This window comes from Myotis yumanensis, unplaced genomic scaffold (genome assembly GCF_028538775.1).
Source record: "Myotis yumanensis isolate MYYU_CA2020_CCGP unplaced genomic scaffold, mMyoYum1.0.hap1 SCAF_6, whole genome shotgun sequence".
Lineage (NCBI taxonomy): Eukaryota > Metazoa > Chordata > Mammalia > Chiroptera > Vespertilionidae > Myotis > Myotis yumanensis.
In genome coordinates this window covers 58,607,070-58,621,306 of record NW_027223757.1, presented here as the reverse complement: position 1 = coordinate 58,621,306, position 14,237 = coordinate 58,607,070, and the positions used below count along the sequence as shown (strand labels likewise).

General features: G+C 34.1%; 1 protein-coding gene across 2 annotated transcripts in view; it reads left to right on the top strand.

The window, feature by feature from the left end:
• Positions 1-13,624, top strand: part of TTK (TTK protein kinase) — a 41,585-nt gene extending 27,961 nt beyond the window's left edge. For both annotated transcript variants that reach the window (XM_070419330.1, XM_070419329.1), the window contains exons 14-22: positions 101-193; positions 4,388-4,545; positions 4,874-5,025; positions 6,054-6,178; positions 7,560-7,640; positions 9,549-9,725; positions 10,374-10,458; positions 10,949-11,040; positions 12,456-13,624. In XM_070419330.1, the coding sequence (XP_070275431.1) occupies positions 101-193; positions 4,388-4,545; positions 4,874-5,025; positions 6,054-6,178; positions 7,560-7,640; positions 9,549-9,725; positions 10,374-10,458; positions 10,949-11,040; positions 12,456-12,542 (1,050 nt within the window). In that variant the 3' untranslated portion in view covers positions 12,543-13,624. The remainder of the gene's footprint in view (positions 1-100; positions 194-4,387; positions 4,546-4,873; positions 5,026-6,053; positions 6,179-7,559; positions 7,641-9,548; positions 9,726-10,373; positions 10,459-10,948; positions 11,041-12,455) is intronic.
• The last annotated feature ends 613 nt before the right edge of the window (positions 13,625-14,237 follow it).

The window sequence follows — 14,237 nt, the reverse complement described above, 5'->3', positions numbered from 1 at the left end:
AAAATCATTTCAAAATTAGAAGCATTTCACTACATTAAATGCAAGCTAGTTTCTCGGGCATATTCTTTCAACCTTCACATCTTTACGTATTTTAATTTAGATTTCAGCATCTTCTTCCGCAAGCGATTGTATTTCAGTTAAAGGAAGAATTTATTCCATTTTGAAGCAGATAGGAAGTGGAGGTTCAAGTAAGGTAAGTATCTACCCCCAGTATTTGAAAACTTTTAATTGCAAAGATATATGTAATATTTTAAATTTTCCTTTCTTTGACATTTTACATTTTTTGTCTCTGTTTCTTCACTTCTGGGGCCCCATATTACCCTTGAGCCAAAAAATTCTTCCCACCCCCGGCTTCCATTTCCTCCTCCCAACAAATGACATATCTCTTTAAACCCATCTCTTAATTCCAATACCCTGCTCTTCCCTCCAGTTTTCTTCTCTAAATAACATTAACATTGACTTAGGGGTGGCAACCAACAGCTACATATTATCACGAAAGAATGTTTTTAGAAGTCAGTCAGTACCCTGATATAAATGACTAATAAGCTTAGGATGGTTCAAGGTTTTTGACTAATGGCTCTTGCTTTGTTTTGAGTTTTTCATTTTAGAAACAGAGTTTAGTTAACTAATGAATTTCTGGAATTGATAAATTGTTTCCTAAATTTATCTTAGTTCTGAATTTCTATGATTCTAATTATCTGGATGGAGGGTATCTCAAAAGAGTTGTCTTTAACTTACTTCCTTAATTTTTCTCATTCTGTTCTCTTAAGTTCACATAAATCAGATTTTACTTTTATTACTCCACCAAAATAATTATCAAAATTACCATATTTGTGCCAAATCTAATTCTTAGCTCTGATTTGGGGTTATTTGGAATAGTTGCTTTTTCTTCTTTTATTGAAACTTTTTTATTTTTTCACGTGGCCTCTCAGTTTTCTTCCTCTCCAACTGGCTATTCCTTTTCTGTCTTCCTCACGTCCCTGATCTCAGTGATGCAATGTCCCAGGGCTCACTCCCTTAGTGTTCTCATTCAGGCTCATGGTTTTAAATACTAGGTAAATGCTGACAATTCCAAAATTTTTATTTCTAGCTCAGATTTCTTCCTTAAATTCTAGACTTGTATATTCAGTTTGACTGCTCAGCACCTCTTCGTGCTAGATTAAGGTTACTAGATATTTAAACCTTAATATATTCCAAAGATAACTCTTGTTTCACAGTCTTTTCTGTTTCGGTAAATGGCAATTCCATTCTTCCAATTGCTAGGCCAAAAACCTGGAGTCATCATTGGCTCTACTTACTCTCAAGCATACATCCAGCGAATCAGCAAATCTTGTTGGTTCTATCTCAAAGCATTTCCAGAATCTGACTGTTTCTCACTACCTGCACTATTATCCCTTCGGTCTAAGCAACTTCCATCTTTTCACCTGGATTATTACAGTGGCCTCTAACCAGTCTCACTGACTCAGCCCTTGCTCTCCTGGTCTATTTTAACGTAAATAAATTTTCCTCCAGATATCCTTACGTCTTTGTTCAAGTGTCTTCTCACTCAGGCCTTCCTTGGTCACATCCTTTAAAACGGCAACTCCCACTTCCAATCGCTGGTGAGCTCCAATCCCCCTTTCTGCTTTATTTTCCCCTGTAGCTCATCTTCTAGCATGTTCTGTGATTTACGTGGTTTCTGGTTTATGTGTCCTCACTTGAATGTGGCTTCCATCAATGCAGGGATGTTTGATTTATGCAGTACCTAGAACATAACAGGACAGAAGTATTTGTTGAGTGAATGAACTGTCCCTTCTCAGCTGTTTTGCTAATGTAAGTTGTTAAGGATGATATATGAAGCAAAGCCTGAGTTTAACTTAAATTTTTCTGTAGTTTTCTAAAACAACTAATAATAATTAGATGTGGTTAAGACTGTGTGTGTACATTACCATAAGTAGCAATTGTTGAATATTTATTTCTCTTCTGTATGCATTGTCTTTGTTCTTTCCTTTGCCTCAAATTTCAGGCATGGGAGTTAAGGGATAATACAATGGATTTTTATCAATATACTGGTATTTGAATTACCTGATTTAGTTGCTTTAATAGAAATTTTTTGGTTAATATTTATTACTTATTAAGCTATATTTTAAGAGTGTCAAAGCGAAGATGTATTTAGTGGCATGTTTTTAGAAGATGTAGAATAAGCTTAACAATGTTTAAACAGTTTTTTCTTGGAGTTTAATAAAGATGTAAGCTTTGGTAAGTTAAGGACAAAGTGATCAGCCATGACTGGCCCATATTTTCTTAGTGCAATTAAATATTGTTATTTAATTATAGAGTTGGCAAAATCAACATGCCCCAGGAAAAAAGACATGCTTTATGAAACTAATACTGTTTATGCTATTTTTATTCTAGAGTTTAGACAGTGACCACCTTATTAAGAGCATTTAGAAAAGTTATGGAGCTAAAAAGAATGGTCAAGACACTGACCTTTCTAGTTCTTTCATTAACTTTCCTTAAAACTGACAAGTTATAACTCGAACACTATGAAATGGAAATAAGGGCTATGTAATCCAGCTCATCAGTTATGGCAAGAGTTTTGCCAGAGCAGGGACAATAGAGGGAGTAAAAACACATACGTGCAAAAAATTGTTTTAAAAGTTTTTGTTTGCTCAAAATTTTTGAGAGCTTATTATATAGTTTTAATATCCTGCAAATCTTTTTTCTGATATACCTGATAACTTTAATGTTTTAAATGCCCATTTTATTCTGTCCTAATGATCGTTAATGGTGGTAGCTAACATTTGCTATACTCCAAACACATCACCTCAGTCATCCTTTGAACCCTGTGTGGTAGGAACCACTAAAAACATATTCATTGTGTTCAAACAGAATAGTAGATGCCCAGCCAGAGTGGCTCAGTGGGTGAGCGTCGACTTATGAACCAGGAGATCACAATTCGATTCCCGGTCAGGGCACATACCCGGGTTGTGGGCTCGATCCTCAGAGTGGGGAGTGCAAGAGGCAGCCCATCAATGATTCTCAAAATCAATAAAAATATATTTAAAAGAAAACGCAGAATAGTAGATAACTCTGTTTTCTGAGATTTGTAATGCTGTTTACTTTATACAAAATGGCTTTATGCTCTTTTAAAATTCCTTTTATCTTTTTTCTTGCTATTTTCTGTTGCCTCTGGCCCTATCACTATTTATACCCCCTCCCCCCTCTAATTTGCTCTGTGTGCGCACGTAAACCCAGTAATACTTTGTAAGTAACTAAGCTGTACCTGACAGCCACTTCCTTGCCAGTGTCTACTGGAAAACCAGGTTAAATGGCTTTTAAATAGTGATGTTTAGCCAAAACCGGTTTGGCTCAGTGGATAGAGCATCGGCCTGTGGACTGAAGGGTCCCAGGTTCGATTCCGGTCAAGGGCATGTACCTGGGTTGCGGGCACATCCTCAGTAGGAGATGTGCAGGAGGCAGCTGATCGATGTTTCTCTCTCATCGATGTTTCTAACTCTCTATCTCTCTCCCTTTCTCTCTGTAAAAAATCAATAAAATATATTTAAAAAAAAAATAGTGATGTTTACTTCATTGTGTCAAAAGGGGCAAATGAATATTGAATATAATTTTTCCTTGCTTACACTGGCACTTTGTATTTGAGTTATCGAGTTTTAGAAGCCCCATTCCTGTTGCATGTCTGCTGCAGATTAGACACATGAGTAGTGTTTGTACTTTTTGAAATGTATTATCTGCCTTATCAATATTGCTTAGAAATTGACTGTCATAGCTGGAGCACCTAGACCTCAGAAATCCTGACAACATGTTTACAGGATCTTGTTTCTGTAAACTTGACTTTGAAAATTAGAGCTAATCTACTTTTAACAACTGAATATACTGATAGATAACACTTAGTACCATAAGTAGCAATTGTTCAATAATATTAGTTTCTTTTTTTTGTATGTATTTCCTTTGTTCTCATATTTTTAGATATTCTCTACCTCATGAATGAAATTGTCAACTCCAGGCACAATGGAAAAAACACCATATATGAAATGAATTGACTCTTCAGTATAACCCTTAGTCTTCCTAAACATTTCTGAATATCTTCTTTCTTAGGTTGTTTCCCTAGTTTAAGGCATTCAACAGAGTCTTATGACGTATATGAAATTTAAATTACTTTTCTTATATGTTGATAGAAACTTGTTAGGGTTTATGCCTTTGAGTTACTGAATGCCCGTTGTTATAGGTAGTTGAGAATGGACTGTTACTCTCCTAACATGCTTTTTTTTCTTCTGTATTCAGAACAAGGCCAAATAATTATTCATATCAGTATTCCTTAACCTGTCTAATAAGTTTAGGATTGTATTAGTACATTCTAAACTTTCCCCTTTGTTCTATTATTTAGGTATTTCAGGTGTTGAGTGAAAAGAAACAGATACATGCTATAAAGTATGTTAACTTAGAAGAAGCAGATCACCAAACAGTTGATAGTTACCGGAATGAAATCGCTTATTTGAATAAACTACAACAACACAGTGATAAGATCATTCGACTTTATGATTAGTAAGAGTATTTTTTATTTAAAAAGAGATCAACCGAAGGACTAGTATACATGCATATAAGCATAACCAATGGATGCAAGACACTGGGGCGGGGGGGGGGGGGGGGGGGGCGGTGAGGGCATGTGCCGGGGGGTAGGGGAGGCTAGGGGAAGGTCAATGGGGGAAAAAAGGAGACATACATACTACTATTTGTAATACTTTAAACAATAAAAAAGAAAAAAACACCTTTTTTTTGCTATACTTCTTGAGATCAGTACCTAGTAGATCTTAATAGTATAACCTAAGCATTTATTGTTTTGTTGTTTTTATTTGTTTGTTTTTAATGACAGTGAAATCACAGACCAGCACATCTACATGGTAATGGAGTGTGGAAATATTGATCTTAATAGTTGGCTTAAAAAGAAAAAATGCATTGATCCATGGGAACGCAAGAGTTACTGGAAAAATATGTTGGAGGCAGTTAACACAATTCATCAACATGGTATTTTAAAATCTCTTATTATGTAAAGTTAAAATATCCATTAATAATGTCTTCTTAGAGACATACTCCTTTAATTTTAAATTATTGTTATTGGCAGCTTTAGACTAGATAAAATAAAGATTTTGGAAGTTTACTTAAAGATGAAGGGACAAAACCATTTCTCTAAAGCACTGTCAACCAAATAATATAGGGCATGAACTCAAGTCCCACATATGCATCAATAAATACTAAATGTATCTTTATCAGTATCAACATAGTCATAACCGTAGGTCTCCAAATACTTGGATTATAGCAGATCTTTGGGTTCGGGCATCCTAAAAATCTGAGATGTTTATTTCACTCATTCTAGTCATTTTGTATTGTGTGCCTTGTGTGGGAATTAGTTTGTTGTTGTTTTGTTTTTTAACTCTTAGCCCTTCCTTCTGGTTGGTTTTTACTTTACTTAGACTTGGTTCTTTTAGGGCTTCTCTGCCTTTACTGTATCCTTTTAAAAAAACCACAAAACTGTTAACCCAGATAATTATAATTTGTCTCTTCATGTCTTCCTTCCTGTAAGTTAAAGATAATTCACCAGTCATCAAGATCAAGCTGTAGGGATGGAGGCATCAGTAGCATTAGGGGTCTGACTATATGGCAGTGTAATTTACAATCCTTCCTAGTGGGCGTGAATTACAGTGGTTAAGCATAAACTCTGAAGCCAGAGCACCTGGGTTCAACTCATGGCACTGTCATTAGGCCTGTGACATCAAACAAATCATTTAAACTCTTTGCCTTAGTTTACTCACCTAAAAATAGGGTTAATAATAATACTTACCTCAGCATGGATGTATTAAATGATTCCATACAAGCAAAAAACTAATAATAGTGCCTGGCACATAGCAGGCGCTATATGTTGGTAAAATATATTAAAAATGAATATTTATTTTGATTGAGTAATTAAAGCAATCAACACAGCCAGTAGATTTGAATTTTTTTATACTTAGTATGTTTTACATTGTCTGATATTACAAAGGATTTTTATTTTGAAGGCATTGTTCACAGTGATCTGAAACCTGCTAACTTTCTGATAGTTGATGGAATGCTAAAGCTAATTGATTTTGGGATTGCAAACCAAATGCAACCAGATACAACAAGTATTGTTAAAGACTCTCAGGTAAGACTTAATAAATGGTTGGTTACCACCCAGTAGAGTTCAATTCCTTTTCACTTGTGAAGTATTATTTTGCTAATGGGGATTTTATTTTTACCTACCTCATTCTTCAAAGGATTTGAAGCCTTTTCATAAGAATAGATACTATTACTATAAAAACAAATCAAAGCCATGACTAATACAATTTTGTATAGAAAGTCAAAATCTGGCAGAAGTATATCCATCAATTTTGGGTGATTTTCCTATAGTCAAGGTAGAGAGGCAGTAATACCTATCTTGGAAATCATCTTGGTCATGATCTAAAATTCACCTGAAACTTGGTCTCAGAATTTCCTGCTAGCAACCAAAGAAGGATTGCAGTTACATGTTTTTTATTGTCCATGAAGTAAGATCATTTAATTTTATTCCAGAGAAATAAAGCTTTTCTTATCACTTACATTTGAAAAAGAAGAAAATTCTTAAGGGGGCCTTTATTTTGGAAACACCACAGTAAATATTGTTCTCAGCTGCATTTTTATAACAGGATATGCAATAGCAAACTTAAAGAAATTGTTGCCATAAAAACTAAAGTGATGACAGCAAAGAATAACTAAAAACAATCCTGCTTGGAGCCAAGATGATGTGCTCTATGTACTACACAGATTTCTGATGTGGATCTGCTTTAATTTTAGGAGTAAAACTAGACTTTTGTAGTCTAGTAGGTAGAGTAGATGAGCAGTGTTCCCTTCAAACATTTTATGGAACAATCACTTCCCTTTATATTAAAAATATGACTGAACATTTAGTTGTAAATCGCTTTGAAGATATCTTCTATGCCAACGCCCTAAAAATACAGTATTCCATGTTTGAAAGCAGAATCGTTTATTTTAGAATAAAATGAATGCTGTGCAAGGTTGGCATAATCCAACTGTGAAAATTCTTACATGATTTAGATATCCATCCAATCTCAGTTTGGACATGGGCCCAGGAAGTACTAGGAGAAAAGCTACATTGTTGGTTGGTTTATTTAAAAAAATACAAAAAAGCATAGCAACATTCTCAGTCTATTTCAGCACAGAAATGTGTGATTGATCAATTCCTTCTAAGTTTATGGCCATTAATATAATTTTAGCCTGGACAGTTTTATGGTAGTTGCCCACCATAATCATAGAAAAAGCTCAGCATTCTGAAAGGAGTCAATTTGCTGATTATGAACCCCATTTATTTTGCTGGAGTTGTGAAGAAATTTATGTCTTATTATTGTTGTTGGTTGTTTAAGCTTTTCAGATATATTACTGAAATCTAATTACCTAAGTTTCCAAGAATTTGGCATTCATGTTTTTAAATATCAAAAGCAGAATGTAGTATTTTCATTGATTTGTGTTTTCTATGATTTGGCAAATAGGTTGGTACAGTTAATTATATGCCCCCAGAAGCCATCAAAGATATGTCTTCCTCAAGAGAGAATGGGAAATCCAAATCAAAGGTACTATAAACATTATCTGTCATTTGTCTAACATTAATGGGTAATGTTCTATTCTCTGAATAAACTTAACAGATAACTGAAAGTTATTTAAGTTCTAAAACTTTTTAGGCCATTGCAGAGACCTTGCCTTTTTAAGTAGATTGTCATGGAATTTAATTTCACCCTTCTTTATTGATTTGAGATTGTTCTTTAATATTGTGCTTTTAATATGGTGATGACACACATTGTGCTCCTGCAAGAAATGCACTTAGGGTATTTTTAAGTTTTAACAGTAAAGAAAAAAAATAGACTAAATTAGCACTGGTTTGGACACCTTAAATAACATTGAATTGATAACCTTTGAAATCTTTGTTGTTTCCTCTTTGATTCTTACATTTTATTTCTTAACCAATTATTCATTTGTGAATTCTACATTTATAAATACAACTCTAGTATATAATTTTTCCTGGCCTGCCACTGGCTACTTCCCCACTTATCTTATTTGACCACCTCAGGGAGCTTTGTGCCAGCTCATTAGTGCCCTTTGTAGGGCCCATTTCGCCTGCCACGGTGCCTCTGCTGCCAAGCTAACCTGTTCTCCGTGACAGCGTAACCAGCTGGATGGAAGCTCACATTGTTGTCCAGGGACTGCGTTCAAGTCATAGATCTGCCTCTTCATTAACTGTCTTTGCGACTGCATTTGCCTTGTTTCTTCATCTATAACTTAGGCTTACAAACAGTACCTGTTTTAAAAATAATTGAGAATTAAATGAGAAAGAATATAAAACACTTGGTACATTATCCAGTTCAAAATAATTGATCAATAAATGTGCTTTTATTTACTAAACTATATTTTCCTTTCCCCCCCAAAATTGTGGCTTCTAAATATCTTTAAAGAATCAGGTCTTGATTTCATTTATTAATACTTTTCTCATGTGCTCTCTAATTTCTACTTTTATCTTTATTTGTATCCCTTTAGGTTTATTTTTTTCTAGCTTCTGGGATTTAAATAATTGCTCATTTAATCTTAGTATTCTTGCTTATAATTAAAATATTAAAACTGAATTTCACTGAGTTTTACTTTTGCTTCTATTTATAGGTTTTACTCTGGTGTTTCTTATTTTTATTCCTAAAATTTGTAATTTTAGTTTTAAAATTATTTTTATTCTTTTTTACTTTAGAATAAAATTTTATTTTGAATTACATTCAAAATTCAGAATGTTTCAGTTGTCAACCCAGTGCTTTAATATATATTGGTAAATATCAATTCAGCTGAATCACCTGCTGTTTTCCAATGGCCTTAGTGATTCTGTAAAGAAGATAAATTTTTATCCCAACATGTGAGTTTATTCCTGCTATTGAAGAGCTCAAAACTCCTCCCAATCTAGCTCTGTCTCACATTGCTTTCCAGTGAACATCTGTTGTCTATATGGAGGCTTCTGTTTTAAGATCTCAGGTATATTGATTACTTGCCTCTGCTGTGCAGGACTTGTGGCTGTTGGTGGTTTGTCTCCATTCACTTATATTCTGGCATTCCTGGGTATAGTTTTTCACCTGGTTTTGTTATAAATAGTTTCTATGTTTATGGTTTTGCTGCTGCTTTGTCCACCTTAGCTGGGGATTTGGAGAGACTGCAAAACTATGCTGCCACTGCCATTTTCCCATTATCTGATATCCTTTTAAATCTGTGATTAAATTAGAAGTTGACTTAATTTCCAGGTGGTTAAATAACCAATTATAATTAAAACTAGAAAAACCTGTTTTGTCATGTAAACAAAATATAGTACTTAAACTTTAATTTAGGTTTAGTTATGATTTTGAGTATTAGGATATATATGTGTGAGTATAATATTCTACATTTAATTTTATATTAAAATAATGGCAACTTATTTCTGTTGTTTTGTTTTGTTTGTTTGTTTCTTTACTTAGATAAGCCCCAAAAGTGATGTTTGGTCTTTGGGATGCATTTTGTACTATATGACTTATGGGAAAACACCATTTCAGCATATAATTAATCAGATTTCTAAATTACATGCCATAATTGACCCTAATCATGAAATCGAATTTCCTGATATTCCAGAGAAAGATCTTCAAGATGTGTTAAAGGTAACATTAATAATATATAGATATAGAAGAACAATATATTATATATAGTTAACCCTAAACAACCTGGAGGTTAGGAGTGCCCATCCCCCCTAGTCAAAAATTGCCTATAAGTTTTGACTTCCCAAAAACATAACAAGTAATAGCCTACTGTTGACCAGAAGCCTTAATGATAACATAGTTGGTTAACATGTTTTGTATGCTATATGTATTATATGCTGTATTCTTACAATAAAGTAAGCTAGAGAAAAGAAAATGTTATTAAGAAAATCAAGGAATAAAATACATTTATAGTTTTTATTGAAAAAGTGGACCACACAGTTGAAACCCATGCTGTTCAATGGTCAATTGGACTTAATTGTTTCCTAAAATTATTGGAATTATCTAAGTGACTTAGCTATAACTGGTCCATTGAAAGAAATTGCTGATTGAATTTGCTTTATAAGGCATGTTATGTTCACTTTGAGGGTGTTAGTTTTAAAATAAATACTTGGGGATTTTGCAAAATGTGACATGAAATAATCTCATTTCTGAGTAGGCTACCTAGAAAGCAACCTCTGCAATACGATTCAATCTGAAAAAAATATTTTATCAATATTATGTAAGAGAACTTGCTTTGTTTAAAAAAATAATAATCATCTATTTTTATAGTGTTGTTTAATAAGGGACCCTAAAAAGAGGATATCCATTGCTGAGCTTCTGGCGCATCCATATGTTCATATTCAAACTCATCCAGGTACTTCTTTAAAAATCAATGTATTACCTGATTCTTTTTTTTTTTCTTCCTAATCCTCACTCAAGGATATGTTTTTATTGATTTTAGAGAGAGGAAGGGAGAGGGAGAGAGAGGAAAAAACATCACTATGAGAGAGAAACATCAATCAGTTACTTCCTCATGCCACAAATAGGGTTGAACCCATAGCCTGGATACGTGCCCTGACCAGGAATCAAACCCGCAACCTTTCTGTGTACTGAACGAAACTCCAACCATCTGAGCCAGACTGGCCAGGGCAAGAAAGCTTCTTTTTTTAAGCTAAACACTAAAATAAATGAAATCGCCTTTCTTTACTTGCTGGCATATATTTTTACTTATCCTAGGTAAGGGGCTATGATCAGTGATAAATTACTAGAATTCCAGTTATTATACTATTTAACAAATGTGTTTATATATGAAGTTATATTTTTCTTATTGGTACCAGTGTATTATCAATTATATGTTTTTACAGGTAGCCATAAGAAAGCCTCTGAAGAAATGAAACATGTTCTGGGCCAACTTGTTGGTCTGAATTCTCCTAATTCTATTTTGAAAGCTGCTAAAGTAAATATTTCTATTTTCTTTCTACATTAATGTTAATTGTTTTATATAGTTTAGTGCGTTAAATACTTAAATGGGTAATTCAAATAAAAGTCCAATCATCAGATCAACTATGAAATAGTATTTATCTATATTTAGATACTTAATATGTGCTTTGACATATAGATTTATTTGGTTTACATTCTTATTGTGTAGATAGCATAACTGAAAGTGGATTGTCATATAAAGTGCAATCAAATGATTGCTGTCAAGTCTCAACTGGAATAAATTTAATGAGGAATTTGTCTTAAACCAGCACAATTCTTAACAGCTTTTGAATTCATTTCTTCTACCCAATGTTTTTCTTAAATAATCTCAGAATAATCACAGTATCTGTCACATATAATGACTTACGTGAAGATGCATGTAGCAGTCAGTACATTTCTCAAAAAAAATGTCTCAAACCTTTCCGTTTCCCAAGGCCTGTTTATATCTATACCATCATTTTTTATCTCGCTGCCATCAAACACCTGATCATTTCTAGAACCTTATGTGCACTTATTGACCAACCTGTTTAGTTACCAAGCAATTACTAATTACATATTTCAATTATAACATTATTATACAATTATGGGAGCTTTTTGCTCTAGGCTATGGTAAAGCCAATCAAAGATGTTAAGAAGCTGGACACATTACTGGAGGAATTAACTATTTACTCACTACTTTGCATTTGTATGATATAAGGTAAATTTTTTCTTAAATTTTCTCAAGTGCTGATGGCTTAATCAGTGGCTTTAGAAATTAACATTAGACAAAGTTTGTTTTGTAATTTTGCTCTATATTTCATATCTCCATATTAAATTTCTACCATTGTGTTGTTTAAAGCCTTCTATAAATGAAATTGAGGTGGACTAGTTACCTTTATCAGAAAGGTTATGTGTTCCTTGATGGTAAAGATACCGTCTTCATAAATTAGATGTTGGCTTGGCCTTAAACCCTTTTAAAAAATAATAGATTTTAATATAGCTAATTATACTTAAGATAATTTATATGATTTTTTAACTGTCTTCTGTTCATTAGTTTAAATATTATTGGAAAGTATATTTCCTGTTGAGTGTATTTTACAATATAGGAATTTATCTAAGACTGTCTTTATTTGAGAAAAAGTAAGATCAAGATGGCCTTGAAGATGTACAAATATGCTTATTAATAGTATGGTTCACTTCTCATATAGAGAAATTGAGCTGCATCTCATAGCTGATATTTAGGTCAAGCTAGGTGTTAAAATTCTTAATTATTTCCAACCATTTGTAAAATAATTTCCTAATTATAAGAACAAGAGAGAAATTTATTACATATTAAAAAGATGAGTTGTCTCTATTAATCTGATAATATGTTGATTTTTAAGTTATAAAACAGATTTGTGTTTTTAATTTCAGACTTTGTATGAGCACTATAGTAGTGATCAAAGTCATGATTCCTCTTCATCATCCAAGACTTTTGAAAAAAAGGGGGAAAAGCAATGATTTGCAGCTACTCAGAAACTGTCAAATATCACCTGCAGAGTACATTGGACTGTCATATTTTTGATTCTGTGGAAATCTGCTCTTGAAGACAGCTTCAGTGTGAAATGTTATTGGCAGAAAAATTCAGTGGGATATTTTCAAAAGAAAACTAAAGATAATAACCACTAGTGGCACTATATATTTAATTATAGAATTGTTTTCTGTGTTATGCTTGTCTATAAATCTAACCTATTTGATATCATTTCACACTTGGAACAATGGTTTGACAACTGAAATATATTCTGAAAAACTGTAAATAAAACTTTGTAGTATAAAATGACACTAAAATGTTAAAGTTGTCAAATTATTTTCTTCAAGCAAATGTATTGGTCTGACACAAAATTCTTAATAAAAATTGTATTATGGGAGACCGAGGAGTAGAATTCAGTAAATTCTGTTGGATTTTCTACATATGTATTTATGTTATCTGCATACAAGAGTTTTATTTCTTCTTTCCCAGACTCCAGCCATAGTAACAAGCAAGCCTAAAAGACATCTAAAACTTTAAACAACCAAATTCTATTTCTCACTAATGTGTATAGGGGAGAGAGAAGTACAGCTGCTCTGGGTTGACCTCACGCTTGAATCCAGGCTACCTGGTACCCCACTATCTGCTTGTCCTGGCAGACAGAAAGGGGAAGCATGATAAATTATACACCATCACTTAAAATTACTGTTTGAGAGTAACACTCTTTCTCACAATTCATTGGTTAAATAAGGTACATGGTTTTTATGTAATGCTCTTGTGTCTAGAGAAGAGAGCTCAAAGTATAAGGTGAACAGACTAATTAAAATTTGAAAGAAGATACTGCTTTCTTAACATTGCTTCAATCAAGGGTTCTAACCCTATAGTTCAGACCCCCTAAGAATACTGAGTAGAGAGAATAAAAGTACATATGCTTTTATTTCTTGCCATACCATTTTAGTGGTTTTTGTTACTTTCCTAAAATAGTTAAAACCTTGGGATGCTCTCGATGGTTATTCTCCCTTCCTGTTTCTTTTCTTCCCTTTGGCTCAACTTTTCCACTTTGACCTCTACAAAGAACCTGTATTGTATTGAAGAGGAAAATGTATTAGTAATTACATTAATTAGTTGCTTAATAAAGTAATACATAATGTTTTTTGTGTTACAGTGTTTGTAGAGGCATATATATACTAGAGGCCCGATGCACGAAATTTGTGCAAGGGGCTCGGACTTCGCAGCCCTGCCCCAGCAGCTGCCTTGGCCCTTGCAAGCCCTGGCTTCATCCAGAAGGTCATCCAGAAGGTAGTTCCGCTGTTCGGCCATCCGGTCTAATTAGCATATTATGCTTTTATTATTATAGATACTAGAGGCCCGGTGCACAAAAATTTGTGCACTTGGGGGTAGGGTGTCCCTCAGCCTGGCCTGTGCCCTCTTGCAGTCTGGGACCCCTCGGGGGTGACCACTTGCTGGCTTAGGCCTGCTCCCCGGGGGATTGGGCCTAAGATGGCAATCAGACATTCCTCTGGCAGCCCGGCAGCACTCGGGGGATGTCCATTTGCCAGCGGGGAGCAGACCTAAGCTGCAGTCAGACATCCTTAGCGCTGCTGAGGAGGCAAGAGAGGCTCCCACCACCACCGCTGTACTGGCAGCCATCAGCCTGGCTTGTGGCTGAGCAGAGCTCCCCCGTGGGA